Below are 26229 nucleotides of genomic sequence, written 5' to 3'. Positions count from 1 at the left end.
GGCGGCGGGCGGGAAGTGATGCGCTCCGCCGGCTTCCGCCAGCGGCCCGGCCGCGGCCATGGCGGGGTATTTGACTCCGCGCTTCAGGAGAATCCGCAGCCAGAGCGAGTTGCAGCCGCGGCGAGGAGGCGGGCGGCGCCGAGGTGGGCGAAGAGCGTCATCCCCGTCTCTCCGCCGCAGCAGCTTTTCCCCCACAGTGGTGGAGGGGCCGGGGAGCGGAGCGGGCTGCGAGGGGCCGGCTCCTGCCCGTTGTTTGTGCTGGCACCCCCGGCTGTCGGTGCCGCGAGGGAGGGCGGCGGGCAGAACGGGGCTAGGGAGGCTCGGCAGCTGAACGGGGGGGAGAGGAGCTTCCTCCGGCCGTACCCCTGGAGCTGAGCTTACGGGGGACGCCGCTGGTAGGGCTGGGCGCGGAGCTGGGCTGGGTGCCAGGCGCGGTTAATGCACTGCAAACGCTTGTTTGCCATCTGCTGAGCTGGGCGCGATGTGCGAGGATAAACTGGAGGCTTCGGAGCGCTTCCCCCAGTGAGACTGAGAGCGCTGGGGCTGCTCAGCCGGGAGAAGAGAAGGCTCGGGGGTGTCTCTGCAATGACCTAGAGAGACAGTGCAAAGAGGGTGGAGGCAGACTCTCGTCATTGGTACCCACAGAGGTTGTGATACGGTTTGTGGACATCTCGGCTTCTGGAGATACTCAAAACCTGGTTCTGGGCGACCAGCTCTGGGTGGCCTTGCTTGAGCAGGGAGGTTGAACCAGATAGATCCCAGAATCCCTGCAAGCCTCGGCTGTTTTCTGATTCTCTAATGATTTAATATGTATGTACACAGCACACACATATAATATGTGTGGTCATAACAATGACAAAAAACCCTTTGTCGCCTGTTTTAAGTGGATTTTTTTTGTTCTCTTGACTCTACCATAGTGGGTGTGAGTCAGCTTGCAAGAAGGACTGAGTCATGAAATATTATCTTTGTAAAATTCAGCTGATTTCTGAATATTTTTTAAAATATAAAACTAAAATCACGGTGTATTTTTTTAAGTATTAAAGTAAAGGTTTATAAATTTGTGAAACTTGCATATAAACATTTTGCAGACTGCGATGGTCCTTTTCAAGCAACTCAGTTGTGGAATAGTATTATACATGCCCTTCACAATCAAGTGGAAATCAAAAGACGTAGACAACACCTGAAAACATATAGAAACTGTTTCACCGGCTCCAATGCTGTTGATGTGGTACTGAGCCATCTTATGCAAAGCATGTACCTAAGCTGCAATGACATTTCTCGGCTGAAGGGGGTCCGTGTATGCCAGGCGTTGATGGATCACAAAGTGTTTGAGCCAGTTGGAGCCAAGCTTTACTTATTCAAGAATGGGAAGGAAACAGAGTTTGAAGACACGGACACTAGTCTCTATCGATTTGTAAACAGCAGTCTTGATCCTCTTCTTCCAAGAAAGAATAAGGACAATGAAAGCTTATCTCCTGAGCAAATCTGCAAACAGAAAACAAAACGGTGTTTCAAGTGAGTTATTCTGAACTATTCTAATTTTTCTCTTTTTTAAAAGAGGTTAAAGAGAGGGTTACCTTTAAATGAAGTTATGTCTGACTAAACCAGGTCAGAGACTTCTGAAAAGTCTGTTCCAGTTTTGAGAAATGTCATGTCTAAATTGTAGATGCTTCCAGGTATTTTTGGGTAAAGTATTTTGATCTGCTGTTTGTTATTTGGAATAGAGTCTGGCACAGTAGCATAAGCCTAGGAATAATTTGGTTTTGCTATCAGTTGTGCTGAAATCTGAGACTTAGCATGAGTGAGCTAGTTACTGAAAGCTAGTAAACAAAGTGGAACTAGCAAACAGTATTTGGAATCAATATCCTTGCCCTTTCCACAAAGCAGATGTGGATGATAGGAATTCTAGTAGCAGGGTAGTCTCCAGATATAATGAAGCCCTAAAGTTCTGATTTAAGAGCAATTTAGGAAGTAACATAAAGCCAAATGTGTTCTAATAGTTTTTGCTATACATCTTTTCTTTCCCCTCCCTAAGCAGAAAGTGTGGCACAACACTTTCAAACCCCTTAGCATTGGAAGCAGCTGATAAAAAGAGGATTGAGGAGCTTCTTCAATCAATATATGTTCATGCATCTTTACCTCCAAAGATCATGGTTAGTGAACCAACTTGCCGGCTTTCAAAGGGAGGTGAGGATTGAATTTTTTCTTTTTAAAACGTGATTGTTCTTCACTGTATCTTGGAGTGAGTGCCCCATTTCTGCTAAAAAATGCTCCACAGAAACCTAAATTTAATCTCACTAATGACAAAATATCTAAATGACTGTTAAAGGGGTTAATGCTTGTAGTAACTAAACAGAAGGAAACACAACAGGGTTATGTTTTTGCATAATGGTGCTGTTTATGAAAATACTACTTCAGAAGGAAGTAGGTCTTAATCTTAAGATTATCTTTATTATGTGATTCCTTTGCTTTTCACTTGTCTTTTTTTTTCTACTAATTAGAGTAGTTTATTCTGAATCCTAGTATGATGGGGATCATCATCATTTTTTTTTAGAATTCCTATTTTGATCCCTTCTTACCCAGCACAGCAACTTCACACTATGCTGTTACCATGTTTTCTTTGAACATTTAAAAGATTCTTTTGTGAGTAAAAACAAAGGTTAGTTGTTTACTTAAGATCTTGTTTCTGAGGACTTTTTTGTTTATGCTATCAGTAATAGAAGATGTCTGGAAACAGCAAACTCTGCTACGGCTGCTGCAGTTAATTGATGTTCCCCTTCTAGAAGATATCTTGGTGTCTTCAGTGAAGACAAAATCAGACAGTTTTGGCAAAGAAGAAGACATGATTATCTCAAATACTTTCCTGGACAGAGAGGTTACGTGTAGCCTAAACTTGCCCGAGTAAGTTATATATCTACGAATTGAATTTGTTAGTAAAGGCTTCATTTTACTCTTGATCAAAGATTTGTGTTAAGTGAAAAGACAGACATCATTATGCTTGTGTACTTGTAGACAGAGGTGGCATTAGTGTGATTGACTTCTTTTCAGAAGTGGTAAGTGATTTCACACAAAGGATATGTTTAGAGTTGGACATTTGAGCATTTCAAGTAAACGTTAAGACTTTAACCTTGAATGTTGTAAACATGCCTAGTTTCTAGACCAGATTCTTTACTCTTAGGTCTCTGTAACAGACATCAGAACTTGAAAACTTTATTCTGAGTTTTGGTCACAGTTCCTGGTGGCTGTGGTGTGAAGATACAAAGTCAATAAGGCATCTATTGTTAGCAAGAGAAAAGGAGAAACTAAGCTGTAGCACTGAAGAATGCTTATATAATGAGAATATAAATGTGGCTGCATGTTGTCAGTGTTCTTTTCCTTAAATCTTCTCTTACTTTTGGGTGTTCCTGTTTAGTGTACTTTGGCTGATCTCTTATCTTGCATATACTTCTAATGAATATGTCAAGGCTCATGTGAATGTCTTAGGAATGACTATTTTTTGTTAAATTAATTCAGTTTTTATCTGCAATTTCACAATCTTTGTTTCTGTTCTCCATGATAAAAATAAGATTCTGTGCATCTTAAATAATATTTGCAACTTGTCATTGGTTCAGATCAAATTATTTTACATCCAGAATCAGATAAAAGTAATTGTTCCTTTGCCCGTATATTTCTATGATTTTATATTCCTTCTGTACAAAATGGTTGAGACTTTTTCCTCTGATCTTCTGGCTTCTTTCAGCAATAAATTATGCCCCCAAATTTTAGGTGCATAATTAGGTTACATTTTCTTTCCTTAGTTAAGATGTAGAGACAATAGATGCTTATGAAAACTCATGCCTTTATAGTAGGTTATATAATCAACTGCTTCTGTAGCCCTCTGGGATTTAACCAACTTTTATTTTCCTCTTTTTTCAAAGTAACTTTTTCTCTCTTTCTCAAAGGTCTTTTTCTCTTCCAGGTTTTTTCACCCTGGTTAGCCCCGGTGGGTTCTCAGTGTGTGTGTTAGAGTAATGGTGGGGTGGTGTTTGGTTTTTAAATACTAGCTGAATACCTGGAGTCAGTGACAGTCTGGCATAATTGCAGCTTGTTTTGGTCTGGGTTTGTCTCAGGTGTCTTGCCTTTAGCATAGGAAAAACATGGAAGTTGCTCATTTTGAGCAGGTTCTTGAACTGCTGTAGTGAAATAAGTTACATGAACTGCTTAATAAACCAGTTCAGCATTGCGGTTCATATATGTGACTATACCTGCATGGTTATTTCTGTCTAGTTTTCTTTTAAAGGATTAAGTGGACCCTGAGATAGCACCATGCTCTAAACAACTGAGCTAATTACATCAAGGTTACAGATTCAATCCCATCTACTTAAAGAGTTGGATGCAATGATCCTTTTGTGTCCCTTCTGACTCAGAATATTCTATGAATCTGTGAAAATAAAAATAGGTAGAGCATTTTAAAGCAAGCAGTAAAACAACCTTTTCCTTCTGCAGGCTTGACAGATGGCTCTATGCTGCAATTGAATGCTTGGAGTATTTTCCTGACCAATTCCTAGTGATGGTTAGTCAGCAGTTATCTCAAAGCACTAACAACCCCAGCAGTCTGAATACATACAAGAAGATTATTTTTGATGTTATAATGAAGTATTACAGTCAAAAGAAGGACTCCCTGCTTGCCACTCAGGATTTTGCTATTCATTCAGGAATTATAGAGCTTATAGGTAAGAGCAACCTGGAACAAAAAATAAGGATAAAAGATGTGTAGAGGATGCCACTAAGTATCAATTGACTGAATCATGACACCATTTGCGATGCCATTGCAGATGCACTTTTTAGGTTGGAAGGAAATGCTCAAGATCAGTATGATGTACCTCTACTCAAGACAAGGACAAATTTCAAAGTTATATCAATTTGCTTAGGGCCTGGTCCAACTGAATTTTGAAAATCTGGAAGGATAGAGATTCACCAACCTCTATGGGTACCTCTTACAATATGTAACTACTCCCATTGTGAAAGTTACTTACCCCAGGTCAGAATTTGCCTTATTGCTACTACTAAGTAATAACATAAAACTAAAATCATTGCTATACAGCTTTTCCTGTTAACCAGAATAAGGTTTTGAAAGTTATGCACATAGGGTCCTTTTTAGTAATAGAAATAATTTAAAACTATAAAAGGGACTATTGAGGATATGCATACAAGTAAACCAGAAGGGTTTCATTTAAATACAAGTTTAGGATTAATCCTGCCTAAATAGGCATTGTTGCTGCTGCATCAGTCCCATTGGGTTGTTGTTCCTTAACCCCAGCTGGCAACTAAGTACTACAACCCCAGCTGGCAACTAAGTACTACAAAGCTGCTCACTCACCACCTGCTGCCACCCTGCCACTGGTGGGGGAGGAAAAATTGAAACTTGTGGATTGAGAAAAGAATCCTTTCATTACTGGAACGACATGAAATTTTGTTTGGAAGTAAACCCCAAAACTGGGATTATTAATGGGATTTAAATAAGTATTCCTGACTCTGAAAATGAATAGTAACATTGGATATGCTGTTTTACTCCATGGCAGAAAAAGGAAAAACAGATCAAGCTCTAGAGGCATTACAACTTTATTTAAAATTATTAGCACCAAATATTAGTGAAGAACTTCACAGGCTCCTTACATTCCTAGCCATTGCGTCAGAATCTGAGGGCTACAGATTGCAAAAGCAAGTAAGTATCTGTTCTGCTTAACATGAAAAACAGCAGTTTGTCACAGTAAAGCTAAAATTTTTGTCTAGTTAGAAGTATTTTGTTTACTGCCTTTCTATGTGATCTGTTTCCCCCAATAGCATCCCCTTCTGCTTAGTCTTTGCTAGCACACTGCAAGTCAATCTAATGCCAAGTGTGGGTACTACTTTCTCTAGTTTGAGAACAGATTTGTGATCATCAAGACTTGTACAAAGTTCATCTTACAAAACAGGACACTGTCAAAGCCACAGGCAGAACTGCTGACTCAGTTTCTGATGGACAATCACTCCGAGCTCTTCAAGGTATTGTTCTCCTTACATCGTCTTTGTAATTTTAATTGTTAAATGCCATGAATTGCCTTTTTTTGAGTATGACAAGTCTGAGGAACTGTGTTTAATGTTCCATTTGTTGCAGTTTAATAGTACAGCCAAAGGGGTTGAGAAGGTATTCCAGATTATCTAGCACAGGCTCTATTTTGAGAGCTTTGCAATCCTTTATAAATTATATCCTCTATTTGTATTTAAGTGATTTCTATTAGGAAAATATTTAAAATATTAATAATTTTTATAGAGTAATTTTGACACCTTGTTGGTAATGAATGCCTACTAAATATTTAGTTATCTTAGTGTCTTTCTCCTTTAGAAGTTCACTGACGTACGAGTGGTAGAAAAATGGCATTCTCTTGTACCCCAGTGTATATGTAGAGCTTTGACAATTCTAAAAGATCCTTCAGTATTTTGGAATGTTAGCTTCTAAATTGAAGAAAACAAATAGAACCACAAAATGCTAGTAGCCTTTCTATTAAACTTGATGAGTTGTGTAAATATGCACATACAATCTCCTTAATTTATGTTCCATCATATTGTCACATGGGAAAAGATGAAACTTTACCATACCCTATAAAAATAAGCTTCACAGAAATTTGGTTTCAGTGAAATACTGGTTTTTATTTTTATACAGCACATTGATTTCCATTTCTGACTTCAGGTTGAGATGTGGGAGAACTTTTTCTTTTTTTAATTAGCTCCATTTTAGTTCAAAAGCATTAAGTGGTTAGTGAGGGTTTTGTATTTGTTAGTACACAGCCAACCCCCCCTCCTTTTTAATTTGTATTAAGGGCTCTTGTTGGGTCTCCTGCCCACCCAGGGACGCCAGATGTGGGGTTTCCAGCCCCGGATTGGGGTGACCCCGAAAGATGGAAAAGTCTCTCCTCCAACCCGTGCCTTCAAAGAAAGACTCAGTAGTCTTCTGTTGTCTGTTCTTTAGGTTGTTTATTGTTGTTTATCTAAAAGATTCTTTTCCTGAACTGCTGTGGCCCGTTCAGCAGGTCAGACAAAGGCATACTGCCCTCCCAGGGGGCTGGTGCCATCTTTTATATCATATATTACGTACTACATGTTTATACCTTTTCCCCAATGCCTACTATCTATATTGAATGGTGACTTTCTACTCTAGACCAATCTGTGAGTGCCAGCATCACCAAAGACATGGAGGTTAGGAAGGAGAAAGAAAGAGGACAGGGCACACCCAAATCCCTCCATCTTAGAACCCCTTACCCCCATGTACAAAACTTGGACCCCTGCGTACAAGGCTTAAAACCCCCCTGTACAGCACTCAAAAATCCTTCCTTTCACTTCGAAACTACTTCTACTACAATACCTAAACTTGTGTGTGTGGCTTGTAATTCTTCATACAGAGTTGGTAATTTGCTCCACGGGCTAAGATCAAAACCCTACGTGTGTCTTTGGCTGCATGCCAGGGTCTCAGAGCCCCCTGCCAGCGGCTCTGGCCATCCAGGGCACCCAGAGGGATGCCCTGGATTCCCACAGGCTCTGACGTGAGGGTTGGGCCTTTGATTCCCCATTGGAGTTAGGGCCAGAGCTGTGCAGCAGTGACAGCGAGTGGATGGTGGTTCACTCTGACAGCTGCAATTGAGAGCCTTGTGTGAAAGCTGAAATCAACTTGTTTTACACTGCAGTTTGTGCCATGGAAAACGGCATCTAGAACTTTTTGCTTCCTATTTCTTTGGCCAGAAATACCAGGAATAAACACATGTGTCTTAGTAAAACTATGTATTTTAGTGCAATTCTGTGAGAGACTTTGAATGTGTACCTAAATAAATGTGGGCATAGATTCTTCTGCATTTAACTATGTATTTTTAAATTGTTTATCTGAAAGCCTTAGATTATCAAAATACAGAAGTATTGCTTTTGTAATGTTTTCTTTGTTGGGTTGTATTTTTAGGCTCCTTTAACTCTTCTGGAACTAACAAGTAGGAGACTTCAGAGTTTGCTGGAAGGGCAAGATCCAGATACCAATTCAGGTAGATGATGGGATTAAATTTTTATATAAATTATTGTATAAGAACTGATTTATCATCAGTTGACTGTAATTGTGCATGGACTTCTTTTCCTTTGTTGGAAGTGAAGCATTAGGGGGTTTAGTGGCTAAGGCACTAAATATTAAATTATATGCTATCTGCAAAACTGGTCTGAATATTGGAGAACAAGGATTCTGTTAATAATCTAGTTTGGATATGCTCCAATTTTTTTTTCCCCCAATAATTCCTTCTGGAAATAGTAGTGCAAAATGTGCTTCCTGGAGTTATTTGCTTCTAATTTGGTTTGGAAATTTTATGGGACTTTGTATTTAGGAACAGTGTTCTTTTATTTTTGCTACAAAACACCTATAAATTCCCACAGAACTGAGTAGTTCAAGGTTCTGATAGATGACTTGAGCACAGACTTTGATTGTTTAGTGTTTTGACTGTTAAGTGTTTTGAAGAACTCTCCCCTTTTTTCTGAGTAAGCATAAAGTTTATTAAGATCTTTGGACATATGCACCAAGTGTCAAATGCCTTCCTTTTAGGCTACACTACCCTTCTGAATGTGGGGTAATGCTTTTCAGCTTACTTCTTTTGAGCTAACATTCTGTCTTGGCCTTGCTGCCAATACCGATTAAAAGGGTTTGCTTAAATAATTGAATTTCTCTCTGACTCTTTATCTTCTTTGACTCCTCTATTGCCAGTGCATTGTGTGTTTAAACACTGAAGAGAAACCCCTTGGGAAACAAATTACACTTCAGTTATTTTGCTGTGTAATAATATATTTAATACAGAATCTTTTACCATCTGTGTTGGATTCTGGAATGAGGCCAAATTCCTTCTGGTTCAGTTTTCTGAGAATCCCATATTGTGAAGCTAAAGAATACAGAGATGAGCAACAGTGGGAAGAGCTGCCTGTCTGTAATATTCTCCTAGCCTGTGTGATCTCCATTGACACACTGAAGAGACAACAGAAATACAAACCCTATATTCCATTTTTCCTACTAAGTTTTGGGGTTCCAATCTGTAAATACATATAGGTTCCATCTACTTGTTGAAATTGTCAGTTTGATCTGATTGTAAGCTCTCTGGCATGGCATATTCTTGTTTTCCTGTGTGCCTCATGTTCTGGTGTCATTTTCCCTTTTCTTTCCAAAATCTTTCCTAGGAGCTATTGAGCATTCTCAGCTGGTGAATTTCTTAAGTCCAGGTGGGAGCAGGAGGGAAAGCTGGGAGACCCAGATAAGAAAAAGGGTCTGTTAATTGCAGGAAGGTATTCCTTAGGTCTGCTGGAAATAAAAAAGATTAAAACCAGTGAGAGAACTCCAGGGTTCATTTAACCTTTTAATAGCTGAGTTGTGCTCAGTTAAGTATCTCTCTTGGATCACCTCTGCTTCTGGTGCCCAAACCATGCTCAGCTATCTAGTCACGGAGAAGCTCCTAAATTCTGTTCCTGATTTTTGTAGTGTGGTTCAGTGGCAACTATTTCTCCAAAGTATTTATTCACTTGCATTAGGTACTGAGCCTTGCTACAGATCTGATTTACTCACAGAGAATCTTGGGATCCTGACAAATGAAAGGTGCTGTTCTTATTGTGTAATGTTCTTCATTGTGGTTTCTGTGTGAGAACTGTATCTGTTCTTTGTCTTGCAGGCCTGTTTTGCAGTACAGAATCTTTTAACATACTGTACTTGTAACACTGCTTTTCAACTTTATTTTTGGAATTCATGTTTAGATTTCCATCCATTCTCAATGGAGAGCTGTATTTTTCACATTGCTTGTAGGTGTAATCACATCTGAACTGGAATATCATTCTTACCATATTTTTTAACAAGGCTTTTATTTGATGCATGAACCTTAATCTGAACCTCTGATTTCTTACAAAGGCTTCACCTTCTGTCAGCGCATTACAACTAAAGAATATGAAGATCAAAAGCAACAAACCAATCAGTATCTTCTAGCACTGGTTCAAGAGATAGACAATGACCCTACTGTTCCTTCGAAGCAAAAGAAGAAATTAATCAAAGAATTCCGAAAATACCATTCTTTTGTCTACTGTAGTGGTTGTAAAACTACCTGTGACTTTTGTACTCCAAATGGTTAGACTTCAATGCAACCTTTTTTAAATACTTTTTTAAAAGAGTGAAGGAGGCACATGTAAATTGCTCATAAAAATATTTTTATCTTACATCTTTACATCTTCAGTTTCAGGAAGCTACAACTATCAAAATTACTATGCTGCTAAAAAACATTAAATCTAATTATTCTTTTAAGCAAAATATACATAATTATGTGTAAGTAATAACAGCTCACTGCTTGGGCTGCCTTGAGTTCAGGGCTTGGCACTTTTTTCAATCTGTCCCACAACCCCATGGCTTTCTATCTGAGCCACATATATGTTCTGAGCCATGCTTGGGTTGATAATCAGTAGGGGGTTTTAGTATTTTCTGTCTTTAATTAATAATAACCTACAGTTTAAGGTGAGATGAAGTTATGACTCCTTGTGGGTATTGTAAAAGTGTACAAAGTGGGTAAAAAATATTGGAAGCAGGTCAGTGGGTTTTGAATCTGCAGCAGGAAGGATTTATTAGGCAGGCGAACTGTGTGTGCTTGCAGTCAGTAATTACAGGCTGTTGTTACTGCCTCCCCAGTCTGGCAGACTGAGCTGCTGCTAACTCAGGGGAAAAGTTACATTTTGAAGAAACCCTCTCCAGGTCTCTTTGTAGGCTCCCTTAAGGTATAGGAAGGCAGCAATTAGGTCACCACAAAGCCTTCTCTTTTTCATGCTCTCAGCCTTTCTTTAAATAATAAATAGATATGTGATATAGTGTGATAAGGGGTTGTGTTACTTCTTTCATCCTTGCAATAGACATTTAGTAATGTATTGGACAAAGGCTCAAAGACTTGGTATTGGAAGGGACCTCTGGTCTAGTCTCACCAGCCAGGTTGAAGTGGACTTGATTAGTGCAGGCTGCTCAAAGACTTTTCCAGTTGAGTTTAGAATATCTCCAGAAACAGATATGCCACAGCCCCTTGGGTGAATCTGGTCCAGAGTTTCACCAGTCTCACACTATTTAAAAACAAGTAAACAAACCCTACCTCCACACCAAAAAGAAAAAAAAAAAATCCAACCAAAATAAACTGCTTTATGCTTAGGTAGAAGTTTGTAGAAGGAGGAGGTAGAACTGCCTCCTGTCCCTTTACTGGCACTGCTGAAGTGTCTGGCTCAGTCTTCTTCACTCCCTCCCATGAGCATTCTCAGGGCTAAACAATCACAGTGCTCTCAGCCTCTTCCCTGTGTGACAGCTCCTCTATTTCTCTATCAATTTCTTGGCCCCAATGCTGGACTAGCTCCACTATAAGCATGTTTTTGGTTTTTTTTTCCTGTTGTGAGTGTGTAGCTTCAGGTGTCTTCATCCTCCTGTAGGCTTCAAATAGTCAAGTGAGCAGGATACCAAAGCTTTCTTAGAACAAATGCTGGTTTTTTATTAAATCGAAATAGTTGCACTGTAAGATATAAACAACACAACTTATTATCTGTACCCTTAGTTAACTTGCATATTTGAAGTAGCCTTATTTAAATTATCTGGCCCTATTAGAAATCAGGGAATATAGTTGAAATCTCTGTCCATGAATCCCTGTTTATGCATTTGAGTGTGACTCACCAGTGTGAAATAAATAATTTCTAGAGGAGGAAAAACATCCAGGTTTCCCCTTTCAGAGATGAATGCCCTAATTCATATAGTACAGGGCCATGCAGTCTTTTTCTAGCCCTGTGTGGGGTTTTGGTCATTCTTACAGAAGAGGGAGCATATACAGAAGCAGGTTATTGAGACTTGTAAACAGGAAAGTATTTCCTGACTAAGTGCTTCTGGTTTTGAGTAGTAGAAGAGGTTTTAGTTGGTTTTTTTCCCTAATCTCTATCTCTCTTTCTCTCTGTCTTCAGTCTGTTTACTGTGTCTTACTCAAAATACTAAACCTCGTAACAGGCAGGGGTGACATGGTAATTTGTAGGCTGGGTGGGCTGGGAATTGCTTTGGGGAAAACTATGTTGTTAAAAAACAAACTTGCACTTTGTGACTTGATTTAGAATTTTCTTCTGCTAATTTAAATATAATAAATAATTATATAAAAAGTGATGAGCCTTTCATTTCCTAGTGTGTTCACTGGGAAGAGGCAGCTCAAGGGGGGTAGAACCAGATATTAAGCAGTAAGGAAGTGTTCCAAGTAGCAGTTTATAGCTGCCCTGTTGTTCCCTTCAGTTCATGGGACAAGCTAAGATTGATCTAGTTCTGCAAAGGAAAGAAAGAGCTCTTGAGAGCTCTGTTTTATTCACATACCCTAACAGGAGGATCTATGTACCTTTTAATCTTCTGTTGACAGAAGCCTGTTATTTTACATTTAAGAGACCACTGAACAGAACAGGTTTGGTGAACTATAGACTACTGGTTTTCAGTTAAATTCCAAAATTAGAAAAATTTTATTGGACTTTGGAAAGTTCTGTCACATATTTTTAACAGTATATGACACAGAATCATGTGCTAAAGAAACTTGGGACCTGTCACTTGTTTCTGTTTATGATTTCTAGTGTAGAGCTATCAAATTAATTGCCACTATGAATTTGTTTGAAGTGGAGAATATTCAGAGTGAAGAGTTTAGTTGAGGTACTTTTCAGTACTGTCTCATCAAAACACTAGTGATGCGACCTTCAGAGCATTCATGTTTGCTCCTACAAAAAGTTCATTAGTGCTTTCATAAGAATGTGTACATTTCTTTAAGTCCCAGCAAAAGAATGCTGACACTTTCATGAAGCACTTAGTTAAAAAACTAGAGCTTGGACACAAGGGCTTCTCCATGTGGCTGTCAAAGTGACAGTGTACCAGACTTCTCATGTGCTACACAAAGTCATACAGTCTGTGTCCAAAAAGTTGTAGGTGCTGGTCTCATGCCTTCATAGCATAGCTGGCTCCTGTGTGGCTCACATAGCTGCTAACAGCAGGAGGAAGGTACCCCTTTCATTCCTTTCAGCAGGTTAGACTAGAGGAAAGCAACCTTGAGCTTTTTCCCAAGTAAAAAAAGCCACACTCAAGAAGAAAGATCATCTCCCACTCTCTGAAGCACTGGCTATTCTTTAATGTTGTCCTTAAGTTCTTCAATGTTGTCCAGGTAAGTGCACTGTGTAGGAGTATTTACTGGCTTTATGTTAGGATAGACCAGAGAGGGAATATGAGACACAACAGGATACTCCAGTGTCCATTATCCACCCTGTCCGAGTGCCTGTCTCTGTCTTGGCAAGCAAGCAGGCCAGGTGGGGCACCCCCATCTAGCCTGGCCCCCCCAGCCTTTTGGCTCTTAGCCCAGCCTCTTCCCCCTCCTGCACGCCATGCTGCACAACTGATGGCAATGTAGCACAGCTTCTGATGCCAGAAATAACAAGTTCTGGGGTGTTTGTGTTTATCTAGGATGTGTGAAGAGGACACATGGGTCATCACCCAGGACACAGCTGCAAGCTTTGTTCACCTTTGTGGCATCTTCTTATCAGAAAGATGGGAGTGGCAGGAAGCTTATTTGCTCAGGCATTGTTCAAAACAAAAACCAAAGAGCTCCACAACCTACTAGATTAAAAACCCTTTAGAAAAGGGAATTGTTCGAATTACTCTTTTCTCAAAGCCTAAGCATACTGTCAGTAGCAGTGGTCACATTTCAAGTATATTTCCCTCATAGCTACTCACTAAAATAACCAAAAATAAAACTCATGTGTTTCTTTTCAGGAGAGGCAACATCAAGGGGTCCTTTTGAGATATGTTTAATGCTCTTTTAGAGGAATATGTGAGTTAGAATAATAGTCATTTGGAAAAAAAAAACCAAACCCATTTCTTCTCACTATGTATTCGCATCACACCAGTACAAGCACTTGATATTTTTATTGCCTCATGCACTGAGGTGTTCTGCAATAAAAATACAATGAAGCTATCAGAAAAGATACAAACATAATGAAATTACAATGAACATATTATTTCATAGTATTACGCTTGTAAAACTTAATTTCTAAACTCCTAAAATTATTTTTTCTCAACCCAATTTAATACAGGAAAGCTAAAACACAATCCTAACTGATGGAAAAGAGGTTGTAGTTCAAAGAATTCCATTCTAAGTAAATCAATGGAATAACATCATATCCAACTATGCTACCTATATATCAAATTTTTCTTCACAGATATTGTGTCCATGTTCTTCATAGTCTTCTCTAGTTACTATCATGTCTTCAAAATCATCATTTTCAGAAATGAGCTTCCCACCTTCCCAAGAATAAGTGATAGGGCTGGAAAATGAACAAAGAAATTGTTATTACTCTACAGATTCATTTAAAATAGAAATATGCAGTAATGATTCCCAAGACTTTTCTTTAGCGTCACCTATTTAAACTACATTTTTGATGGCTAAATCAAACCATCCAGCTGCAGAGAAGTTATGAGACAAAGTTTGAACCTTTAGCAGGGCTAGCTGACTTGCTTTTTAAAAAAGGGCCTCTTTGAAGGCAGGTTTGAAGAGGGAACAACATGGATATGCTTTGTATTTACTTTGCACAGATTCTTTAATAGTATTTGAAAATACTCCCTAACAATACTTTTTTAAAAGTAGACTTTTTTTGGTATATCCAAAATATACTTGTTTTGTGTCCACTCCTTCTGCAAAGGTGTTACCCTTTCCTAATCCCTGAAGTGGTATATTAATAAAGACACAGCAGCATTCAGATGCTGAAAATTCTAAGTAAAAGACTAAGTTCTAATCTTACGTATTTACAATACAGTCTTATTTATCTGTTTACAGTAAAAAGGCTGACCCTAAAGACACTTCCTTAACCTTATTAGGTAAAGTACTAAGCAAGTTGGCGATCTCTAGTTTATTTGGTTTGTCTGATAATACACTGATTTAAAACATCCCTCTTGCACAATTTTTGTTCACTTAATATTTAAATTAATGCCTTTTCTCAATCTATCTTCTTAATCAGCAAAAGAAACCCTACTTTATTGTTTGTTCTGCTAGAAAGATAAAGCCCCTTCTATTTAGTAGTTTAGGACTTACTTTTCAGGAAGAACAACGGAAACATCATAGTCAGTTGGAGTAAGACATCTAACTTCAGAATAAACCCGATCTCTGAAGCCTGGAAAAAGGGTGTTTCCCCCAGTCAGAACTATGTTCTTGAAGAAATGAGGCTGCATTTCTGTAAAATAATTTAGTAAATCTGTAGTTAAGAGATGGAACATGTATCTAAAGATTAAAGGTGGTATTTTTTCCAATTTTGTTATGAATTTGAAGTAAGAAGTATGAAGTAAGAAGTATGCATACAAAAAATTTATGATCATCTAATCGGCATATCAGTTAAATAGAAATATGAGAAGGTGATCAATCACCCTATGTTCTCCCTGATTTCAGAATTTGGTTTTGATAACTGCTGTTTTCTTGTATTTATTAAATTTCACATTCGCCGACATTTAATAAATACAAGAAAACAATTATTTCACATTCGCCGACATAATTCCCCTTTCAAGAGGGATTTTAAGTGACACAGGCTTTTTAAGAGTACATTAATAGCCTGAATGCTGCCATACTTAACATGGCATCATAAAACCTATGAAAATCTTTGTAATAATAATTTTCTATACTTAATCTATGATATGAAAGCCTTAGTATTACTTCTGACAAACAGCAGTCAGAAAGCTTTTACTCTTTGATGCTTAAATTACTGACTTTTGGTCAGTTTCACACCAAATGAAACAAAGCCATTACAACATGCCTCCTTCTCCCACCCCCCCACCCTCCCCCCTTGTCCTTTTCAAAATACTTTCAGGATATACCTTCAGGTAAATTCTGAATAGAATAAACAATGGCTTCAGGAATTCCCATCTCTTGAATACCAATATCCGAAGGATGGAAAAGTATTTCTGGAACTGCAAATCTTTCATTTGTTAGACGAAGTATTTGTTCACCAGTCTTGTATTTTCCACTTAACACCATCTCTTCCCTTGGCTAAATTAAAGACATGAATAGTACCCACTGCTTAAGAAAAGAAATCACATCCTAGAATATTCAGCTGATCTATTTCATGTCCTGCAGAGGTAGGCAGTGTATGCTGCCACTGTCATATTATCTATCAGCAAATCTTTTAAGAATGATGCATACCTCTGGTGTTAAATCTGAAGTGACTTTGCTCTTACTAACTGCAGTTTTGCCCAAAGCAAAATAAAACTGGTATGCATGAGAGTGGCTTTAAAGTACAGGACTGCTTTCAAAACTATGGGCTCAGTAAATAGATAAAACTGTTAAACTGTCTTCACTAATATTTCAGGCTCTTCTATAACATTGACCTTTCAACCTTATTTGGATGTTTAAATGTACTTCAGAGAAACTTATAAAAATAAGACATCAAAGCAGAGAAAACATTTCCTAACTTAATGTTAAAAATCGTAATAATGATATGGATAAGTTATATGACACAGCACAAACAGAGAAAGCTACAACTGTTAAATAATTGAACATAAAATGCTCTGCTGGAAAAACAGTATTTTGTTGTCATCCCAACTTACCGAGGAAAAACTTTACCAATTAATGCATAGCAAGAAAGATGTTACAATATGGCATTAGAAAAAAGTATTTTTAATCTCTCCACTACACTTGTGCAGGGAACAGTCCAAAAAAACTTCAGAACTATTATTACCTTACAAAATCCTTTTTTGATTGTGCTGAAGTCTGGCAAAACATAATCTACCATTACAGTATTTTCCTCTCCTTTCAATCTGAAAAAGAATGTAAAATTCAACAGAATAAAAAACAATTTCTACATTCCAACTACTTTATACTAACAAGACTTCTTTAACTTAACTGGAAAGTTTTCTGATTAAGAGTATCATTTTCTTTGTACAAACAGATTATTCTACAGTTAGTACCATGACATACATACTTGGCAATGTCCATGTCTTTGTAAAAGTCTTGAGAAACATAACACACATCTTCCTTCACTTGATTAATTACATGTGTTTCATCCATAACATGTAGCTGCCTGTGAGCAACAAAAACCAAAACCACAGAAGTTTGAGAATAATTAAGTGTTCCCTTTCCTGTCCAGTTTTCCCCTGGAACTGAGCAACCCTTGTTTTTCAGCCACAGGAAGCTACTGTCACAATATCTAAACTTGCATTCAATTTACAAAAGCATTCCTGGCCTACTGAAGCTTAATGTTGTCCTGTTTCACAGTTCAGTAAATATATCAACCTGCATTTCCCCACTGTCTTCTAACAAGCACAGAGCCAGTAGCTCTTTGGTAAAGACCTTTACCTAGATAAATTTCCAAGCTGAAGAATCCCAATGATAGGTTGATCCTACTGCATTTTATTTGCAGTATTGATACAATCAATCAGCAAACTGCCTGATGATCTACTGAGACACCTCAGAAAATATGTTATGACTTGTATAATTGTGAACACACAGGTAACCTCAACAACTTGAAAAGCACTGGCACTTTGGAAAATAACAGACTAATTTTTCAATCCTAATTCATTTTGATCTTAAGGTAGCTAGCAGATTATAACAAAAATTCCCTTCTCCTTTAAACAGCAATTAATCTAAAATTCACAAACCAGTAAGAATACTCCATAAACTTCTAGCTCATTTCATACCAAGTTTCAGAGTGAAACTAAGCATGCTTTACCTGTAAGAGATGATCTCCTTTAGATGGTTGGTTAAGAGTTTCCCTCCAACATTAATCCTACAGAAAAAGAGTAACATGAGGAATTCTGTCATTATTAACTTCAGGCACAGCAAACAGTTCTTCTAGAAAATATATACTGCAGTATACCTGATGATTGCCTCTTTCTTCTTTTTACTTCTGCAATAAGGTACAATGTGGGTGAAAGAGTACCCGCTATCCACGATGATACAACACAGCTCAGATGGATTATCCCGGAAATACCTGTGTGCACTAAGAGCTCCAGCTGAAATACAAAAAATTTGATTCCATTTTTATATGAACATTTAGAATTCACAGTGATATGAAGGTGTATTTGCTTCATATCTGAAATGCCTTCGACAGACTTTCAAGACCTCAATACATAATAATACAGCCACTGCATTAATTCATTTTGGCAGTGGATAAAATTAAGTGTTATATATGGCCCTATTTAACCTTTTTCAGGAATTCCAGTCCATGTTCTGTTTCCTCTAAAGTCTAATCACACTGATGGTGCTACAAACTTATCAAACTTATCTAAAGGAGAATCCTGTGTCCAGTTACCTGTCAGAAGGGTAGTATGGTTGTTTACACATTCCCTTTGAGACACAATCCATTTCATAATTGTAATGCTTCATTTTATTTGGTAACGCATAACAAAACCAAACAAAAAACCAATCCTACCCCCCTAAAAAAGGAAAGCTATCAAAGACTTCATGCAAAGTTTTGGTAGAATTCTTTAAATGTTATCCTGTTCCAAAATCCATCTGTTATTTCTGCCATCCTTACTCTCCTCAAATTTCCCGTAATGATATACCATGACACACTTTAGGAAGTAGTACAAGAGTACAGCTGGAATTTGTAAAAGAAGTAATTTTTGAAATGTTTAATCCACTTTTACTTAAGAGCCAGGAAGCAACTGTAGTAATATTTTTTACTGTGTATATATATATATATATACGTGTGTGTGCATGTGCACCTGCTTATTCATTTATTTAAAAGGTTAAGCTCCAAAATACATAAATACAAACTGGAAGGAGACATACTCACCATTTACTCTAAGAACTGCTTGAAACTGATATTCTTCAAATAGAATTTCATTCATAGATTCTTGTATGGAAGTGAAGTTAAAATAAGGTTCGGTAATAATAATATTGGTATCTACAAAATCCACCTATAAAAAGCACATTAAGATTGTTATTGCATAAAATGTAAAAATGAATTGTCCCTTACCATCTTTTGCAGCTGTGGAAGATCATGTAAATCTGAAGACATGATTAACACTTGCCATATCTGTTTGTAGAAGCCAGACAAAATGCTTTAGCTTTTTAAAGGCTTCATGATTAGTGATACAAGTTTATCTAATTAATGGGTAAAAAACATAATAGAAGTGAACACTTTCATACATATCCTGATTCTGTTCCCATCCTTATAAATTGTAATCCAGCATTTTAAAGAGACATCACAAAGGAACACTACCATTTTAATGTAGAATACTTTACACTAATCCTGTCAGCTACAGAAAAATAAGTCTCCTTGATAGCTCAGCACTTGCACCACAGATTACTTGTCTATTAACCAAAGCCCTGTACAGTGAAGAATCAATAATAAAACTCCCAGTGACCTCTACTGAGACCATCAAAAGATCCTGGACTTCCCACATTTACCAGTATCTCAAACACTCTTTTAGAGAGGACTTAATAGGGTTACTTCAACCATAACTGGATGTGGCCCTAAAAACATTATCAGCTGTATCTCTCTGCAGTCTTCACTTGTGAAGAATTAAAAACAAATTAAAAACCAAGACAACATTGAATACAGTTCCAATACTAAAATGAAATTTATGTATCAAAAGCCAGCACCTTATACTTTAAATATAAAAATGTAAAGAGACTAAGTTGAGGCATTACTTTCATTCTCAGTACACAGGTGTTAGAAAAAACCCAAGAATTTCCAGAGAAAGTAACATTTTTAAAAGAAAAAAAAATGAAAGGAAAGTCTTAATACACTTCCTGTGCTAAATCCAGCTTGCGTGATATGAAAAAATAAACTATCAGATATTTATATTTTATACATTTAAGTTATTCAGGGGTAGAAAATGGCTAGCCAAAGATGATTACTAAATGTGTATGTATTTTGGCTCACTGACCCAGCTCATCCCTCCTTTTACATTAACTGTTTCTTGATCTCTTAACTACATTGTATCTGTCAGTCATTATTTTTTATTAACTTGACCTCTTAATTATACTGATATGAATTTCTTATGTGAGCTGCACTCAGTAACAGTACATACCTACAAGACTAAAAAATTTAAATACTTTTCAAAATTCTACACCAGAACTCAAAAACGTTTGCAAAAACTTAAATCCCTGTGATTTCTAATTGAAGGCACTTTCAAAAAGAACAGTAAGATCACCTCTTCTACTTAATATTTGTTAATTCCATTAGTCAGTATTTAATCTACACAAAATATGTAATTAAGAAAAGGCTCTTACTTGATACATTTCTTTTCCAAAGAGATAATCCCAAACTTGTCTCTGAACATCCCAGTTCACCAAGTAACCCTGTAGAAATTTAGAAACAATTTTACACTATTTAGAAAAAATAAAGTCATACTTTAAAACAAAAAAAGTCAACAATTGAGACTGGTAATATAAAAAATTTGAGAGTTAAAATGTCTAAATTTACATTTTTAGGCTAAGGGGTAAATGTTCCATAGGATTAACAACAGATTGTTATCAACAATCTGGACAAGGGAATGGGGTGTAGTTCAACAGAAAGCACTAAGTTGGGTAGGACTTTTGATCCGCTGGAGGGTAGAAAAGCTCTGTAAAGATTTCTGGATGGGCTGGATTGATGGACTGAGGACAATCTTACGGTGTTCAGCAAGGCCAAGGGCGGGGTCCTGCACTTGGATCACAACACCACCATGCAGCACTACGGGCTTGGGGCAGAGGGGCTGGGACACTGCCCAGTGGAAAAGGACCTGGGGGTGCTGGTTGGCAGCCATTGAGCATGAGCCAGCGTGTGCCCAGGTGGCCAAGAAGGCCAAGAGTATCCTGGCCTGTATCAGCAATAGTGTGGCCAGCAGGACCAGGGCAGGGACTGCCCTCCTGCACCTGGCACTGGTGAGGCCATCCCTTGGATCCTTCTTTCAGTTTTGGCCCCCTCCCAACAAGAAAGACATTGAAGGATTGAAGCAAGTCCAGAGAAGTGCAACAAAGCTGGTGAGGAGTTCAGAGAACAAATCCTGGGAGGATCAGTTGAGGGAGGCTGTCTAGCCTGAAGAAATGGAGGCTCAAGGGGGACAGGGGGACCTTATCACTCTCTGCAGCAACCTGAAATGAGGTTGTAGTGAGGTGGTGGTTCGTCTCTTCTCCCAGGTAACAAGTGACAGGACCAGAGAGAATGGCCTTAAGTTGCACCAGAGAATTTTATTGAAATATTTCCTCACCACCAGGACTGTCAACTACTGGCAGAGGCTGCCCAGGGAACTGGCTGAGTCACCATCCCTGGAGGTGTTTAGAAGATGTGCAGATGTGACCCTTAGGGTCATGGCTAAGTGATGGGCTGGACAGTGCAGGGTTAACTTTTGGACTTGATGATCTTAAAGGTCTTTTTCAACCTAAACAATTCTATGCCTGTTAAACTTCACACTGCTGACTGATTCTTTTAAGATACTACATATAACCCTACAGTTGGGACACACAGTATGAAAACTATTCCTTAGAACAATTTACATTAGGCTTTAATGTTAAACTGGAGATATCTTACTTACTTTCTGAAAGGGAAGAATATAAAAAAGACCAGAGGGATCCTTAATTTCATCCAGCTGATTTGCCGTAAAGGTTTTCAAGCGTGCAGTCTTTGACCTGAACTGACAGTTGGGAATAACGCTGGAAAAGATTGGGAAGTTTCCTATTAAACATGGTACGAGACACAGTCACTTTCTTAATGCCACTTTCATAAACAGTGTACTTTTTTGTGACAACTCCAATGCAGACGAGACACCTTCTGGAAAACCAAATACCACCCGCCACCTCCGCCGCACACTGCGCTGAGCTGCAACCGCCACCCGCTGCCGCCGGCACAGCAAGAACAGTGCCAGGGGCTCTCCCCCCACCCCAGACAGCGGGGTACGGTGTGACACAGAGGGACACGGTGGGACACAGGGAGGCACGGTGGGACACAGAGGGGCACGGTGTGACACAGAGGGGCACGGTGGGACACAGAGGGACAGAGTATGACACAGAGGGACACAGTGTGACACAGGCAGACACGGTGTGACACAGAGGGAGAGAGTGTAACACGGCGAGGCACGGTGTGACACAGAGGGGCACGGTGGGACACAGAGGCAGAGAGTGTGACACGGCGAGGCACGGTATGACACAGAGGGGCACGGTGTGACACAGAGAGGCACGGTGGGACACAGAGGGGCACGGTGTGACACAGAGGCAGAGAGTGTGACACAGAGGCACGGTGTCACACAGAGAGGCACGGTGGGACACAGAGGGGCTCGGTGTGACACAGAGAGGCACGGTGTGACACAGAGAGGCATGGTGGGACACGGCGAGGCACGGTGGGACACAGAGAGGCACGGTGGGACACAGAGGCAGAGAGTGTGACACAGAGAGGCACGGTGTGACACAGACAGACACGGTGTGATACAGAGGGGCACGGTGTGACACGGCGAGGCACGGTGTGACACAGAGAGGCACGCTGGGACACAGAGAGGCACGCTGGGACACAGAGAGGCACGGTGGGACACAGAGAGGCACGGTGGGACACAGAGGCAGAGAGTGTGACACAGAGAGGCACGGTGTGACACAGAGGGGCACGGTGTGACACAGAGGGGCACGGTGTGACACAGAGAGGCACGGTGGGACACAGAGGCAGAGAGTGTGACACGGCGAGGCACGGTGGGACACAGAGAGGCACGGTGTGACACAGAGAGGCACGGTGTGATACAGAGGGGCACGGTGTGACACAGAGGGGCACGGTGTGACACAGAGAGGCACGGTGTGATACAGAGGGGCACGGTGTGATACAGAGGGGCACGGTGTGACACAGAGAGGCACGCTGGGACACAGAGGGGCTCGCGCCGCAGGGGCGGGCCCGCAGCCGCCGCAGGGGCGGGGCGGGGCCTGGCCGCGCCTCTCGGCGGCGAGCGCAGGCGCGGTGCGGGCCCGCGCGCCGGTGAGCGGCCGAGGAGCGCGGGGCCGGCGGAGAGCGGCGGCGGCCGCGGCGAAGCAGTGAGGAGACGCCCAACGCCCGCCCCGCCCCGCTCCGTCCCGGCCCCTCACCTGACGTTTGCGTGGCTGTAGCCGATCTTGGCGTTGTAGGCGCCGTTATCCAGCACCAGCGTCGCCATGTTCCCCACGGCGCCACGGCCGCCGCCGTCCCAGTATTGATCCGCCACCGCCGTGGATCTCTACGGTGACCATAGAGCGGAGGAGCAGCGCGCGCGTGGCCGCGGGACGCGGGACTGCCGGCAGCGCTCCGCCTCTGCCGCGGGGCGCGCGCCCTGCCGGTGACGCTCGCGGAGCTGCGGGAGCCATTGGCCGGGCGTGACCCGGCAGCGCTCGTCACACGGTGGGCGGGGAGGTGACACGGCGTCGCCGCGGACAGCGCCCGGCCCCGGCGGACGGTTCTCCGCCGCCGTCGGCCCCGCGGCGGCGGCACCGATGGCGGGGGACAATGCGGGGATGTCAGGGCGAGAGCCCGGTGTGGCGGTGGTTTAAACTTACAGACTGCCTCGGGTGACCCTGCCGGCTCGGGATGCTGCGGTGCGGGAACTCCGCGCCTCGGGATAAAGGTGCTGAGTGACAATCTCATTGAGAAGTCCGCAGCTACACGGGCCTGGGCTATGTAAGAATGTGACACAGTGGAAAGGGAGACAACTAAATTCCATCATCATTATTTTACTATTACAGAATCACAGAATCAATTCGGTTGGAAAAGACTTGAGATCACTGAGTTCAACCTATGACTGAACACGATGTAAACTAGACCATGGCACTAAGTGCCATGCATGGCCTTTCTTTAAACACCTTCAGGGACGGTGACTCCACCATCTCCCTGGGCAGTCCATTGCAATGTCTAATCACCATTTCTGTGAAACAATGACAACAACAAGTTCTGGTGCAGTTTAAGACTAAGTCTTCTCATCCTGTCCCTTGTCTGGGAGAAGAGACATGCCCCCAATGGGCTACAACCTTCCTTCATGTAAAAAGTTTTTCAAAGCATGCATAATTAACACTTTTATTATAAATAGTATGGAAAACAGTGCTATTGGAATTCTCTGTTCCTGACCAGGTTTTGTTTTCCTGAAGTCTGTGTAATATAGCAGCACACACCTTTATAGAATCACAGAGCCATAGAACAGCACCAGGTAGAAGGGCGCTGAAAGATCATCTGGTCCAACCTTTCATAGTAAAGGCAACCATGATGAGATAATCTAACATCCTGTCCAACACATCTTGAAAACCTGCAGTGGGAACTCCCTGAAGAATGGTTTTTGCAGTTGTTCTCACTGGGCAAAAGTTCCCTATATCAAGATGAAAGCTCTCCTGGTACAGCTTAACATTTGTTGGTTCTTGTCTTGTGAAGAGAGAACATCCATCACTGTAGCCACTCTGTAAGTACCACAATACTGTGATAAAGTCCTCCCCAAGCTTCTCTGGGCAGAAAAACTAAGTCCTTCAGTCTTCAGGGTGTGTTCTTGAGCCTTTGATTATCCTTATGGCCTTAATTTGGATGCTCTCCAGTTGTCCACAATTTTTTTTTTGGAACTGCTGGGAGCAAAACTGGACACAGTACTCCAGGTGTGGCCTGACATGCACCAAGCAGGGTGGGATCATCAAGTTTTTGTCCCTGCTAGCAATGCGCTTGTAGATGCCACCCAGATGCTTTGTGCTCCTTGCTGCAGTGATGCACTGCTAAGTGCAGTTCAGCCTGACCCCCAGGCCCTTTTCCACAGGGCTCTTTCCGTGCCACACAGCTCTGAGCCTGCACTGGGTATGGCATCTCAGGTGCAGCACCTTGCACTTGCACTAGTTCCTTTGTTGTGTTCAGTAAAACAGAAAGAGCATTATAGTTTTGTATTTGTGCGTAATTGACTTTCCTTAACTTAAAAGTAACTGTTATTCTGTATGATGACTCTTCTCCCTAACAAATATAAAACATCTTTCCATGAGCTGGGAGGTTCACTGGAACACATGGCAATCTGCTTTTAGACAAATCCTCTTTATGTGCTTGTGGAGGAAGTGTATCTTAAGGACAGCTTCTTTAATCCTGATCGTAGCAGATACATTATTTGATTCTTGAGAAGAGGTCACAGGAATTATCAAAAGCCTGTTTTTCAAGTTCAGGAGCTCCTGGGTGCTTTTTAAAGAACACTGTAGGTTGTTTTCCTTCTTTGCCTACTGACAGGTATACTCATAGTAATTTTTGGGTTTGTGATTAAAATCCAAAATACACAAAACATAGAATAGTAACAAATTTATTACGTATTCAGTGTTAAAGAGAAATATAAAATACTACTCTTAAAATTGCATAACTTTTACTTTATCCTTTTACTAATATAAAGTTCTTAGAATAATTGTTTAGATTCAAAAATCCTAATATCTATTGTTAACTTATGCCTTGTGAAAATAAAAGTGAGAGCCAGAATTTAGTAAATTTCTGTTTCCCTTCTAAATACTAGCTGCAGCTCTATGAAGCGTCATCTGTTATCATCCAATGACTTTTGTTGGATTTGGAGTTACTTTTGCTTTTTTCCTTTTTTTTTTTTTTTTTTTTTTGTTCTAGGATGTAGGACAAGTGCCAGGCTTTTAAGACTTTACTTAGATTTATATGAAATGGTTGATACACATAAATATTTCAAATCTCTTCAAACTAAAGTTGGTGTATTTACTGTCACTGCTACTTGAGGGCAATTCATACATATTTATTGAGATTGTTTACACATTCACCCATATATTCCACTTCTGATAAGACTTTCTGTTGTTGTTGGAGTACATAACACAGACCAAGTCAGCCACACAGCAAGGACACATAAATAGGACTTTGAAAAGTCCATGTGGTAGCAAACCTTGTATATTGCCCCTTACAATAGTGAGAATTGATACTTCGTGATGCTCTTTCAATAATGGTCTGTCAGACTACTTAAGCCTTGCACATCTGCGTTTGAAGACAGTCCATTATCTTTTGCATTATCAATAAGAAGGCATGCCAGATTTCTCATTCTGCAAGTATGATACAAAGCACTCACTGAAATGTAGCTCAAATTTAGTTTGTTCTCTTACTACATCTCCTACTGCTTTATTTAATGAGAAAAGCTTTTTTTTAAAATTCTGTGACCTTCATGTTTCTGAAGTTGCTTGAGATCCACTTGGTTTTGGTTTTTTCCTCTCAACTCCATTCCAGTTTCTACAGTTAAGAAATCCCCCTGAACTG

General features: G+C 40.3%; 2 protein-coding genes across 2 annotated transcripts; one reads left to right on the top strand and one right to left on the bottom strand.

Moving 5' to 3' along the window:
• The first annotated feature begins 9 nt into the window (after nt 1-9).
• DEPDC4 (DEP domain containing 4) lies at nt 10-13806 on the top strand. Its single transcript, XM_038153641.1, has 9 exons — nt 10-143; nt 1089-1515; nt 2039-2187; nt 2715-2901; nt 4486-4712; nt 5562-5704; nt 5899-6024; nt 7967-8045; nt 9932-13806. The coding sequence occupies exons 1-9, from the start codon at nt 59-61 to the stop codon at nt 10147-10149; spliced, it is 1641 nt and encodes a 546-aa protein (XP_038009569.1). The 5' UTR covers nt 10-58; the 3' UTR covers nt 10150-13806.
• Nucleotides 13807-13950: 144 nt separating this feature from the next.
• ACTR6 (actin related protein 6) lies at nt 13951-24343 on the bottom strand. The gene is made up of 11 exons (XM_038153642.1): nt 23076-24343; nt 21551-21668; nt 20268-20336; nt 18823-18946; nt 17902-18037; nt 17755-17811; nt 17008-17106; nt 16765-16843; nt 15905-16076; nt 15132-15270; nt 13951-14367 (listed from the first exon to the last, which is right to left on the bottom strand). The coding sequence occupies exons 1-11, from the start codon at nt 23141-23143 to the stop codon at nt 14238-14240; spliced, it is 1191 nt and encodes a 396-aa protein (XP_038009570.1). The 5' UTR covers nt 23144-24343; the 3' UTR covers nt 13951-14237.
• Between the last annotated feature and the right edge of the window lie 1886 nt (nt 24344-26229).

Source organism: Motacilla alba, chromosome 1A, assembly GCF_015832195.1.
Source record: "Motacilla alba alba isolate MOTALB_02 chromosome 1A, Motacilla_alba_V1.0_pri, whole genome shotgun sequence".
Classification (NCBI taxonomy): Eukaryota; Metazoa; Chordata; class Aves; order Passeriformes; family Motacillidae; genus Motacilla; species Motacilla alba.
Note: the sequence above shows the minus strand (reverse complement) of the source record. Positions and strands in the feature narration are given on the sequence as shown.

Coding starts and splice junctions, on each gene's coding strand:
- ACTR6 (XM_038153642.1), bottom strand. CDS start 23,143: ATGGCGACGCTGGTGCTGGATAACGGCGCCTACAACGCCAAGATCGGC. Junction 18,038..18,822: donor AGCAGTTCTTAGAGTAAATG/GTGAGTATGTCT, acceptor TTTGTATTTCAG/CTGGAGCTCTTAGTGCACAC. Junction 15,271..15,904: donor TATTCAGAATTTACCTGAAG/GTATATCCTGAA, acceptor ATTATTTTACAG/AAATGCAGCCTCATTTCTTC.
- DEPDC4 (XM_038153641.1), top strand. CDS start 59: ATGGCGGGGTATTTGACTCCGCGCTTCAGGAGAATCCGCAGCCAGAGC. Junction 5,705..5,898: donor GCTACAGATTGCAAAAGCAA/GTAAGTATCTGT, acceptor TACTTTCTCTAG/TTTGAGAACAGATTTGTGAT. Junction 8,046..9,931: donor AGATCCAGATACCAATTCAG/GTAGATGATGGG, acceptor TTTCTTACAAAG/GCTTCACCTTCTGTCAGCGC.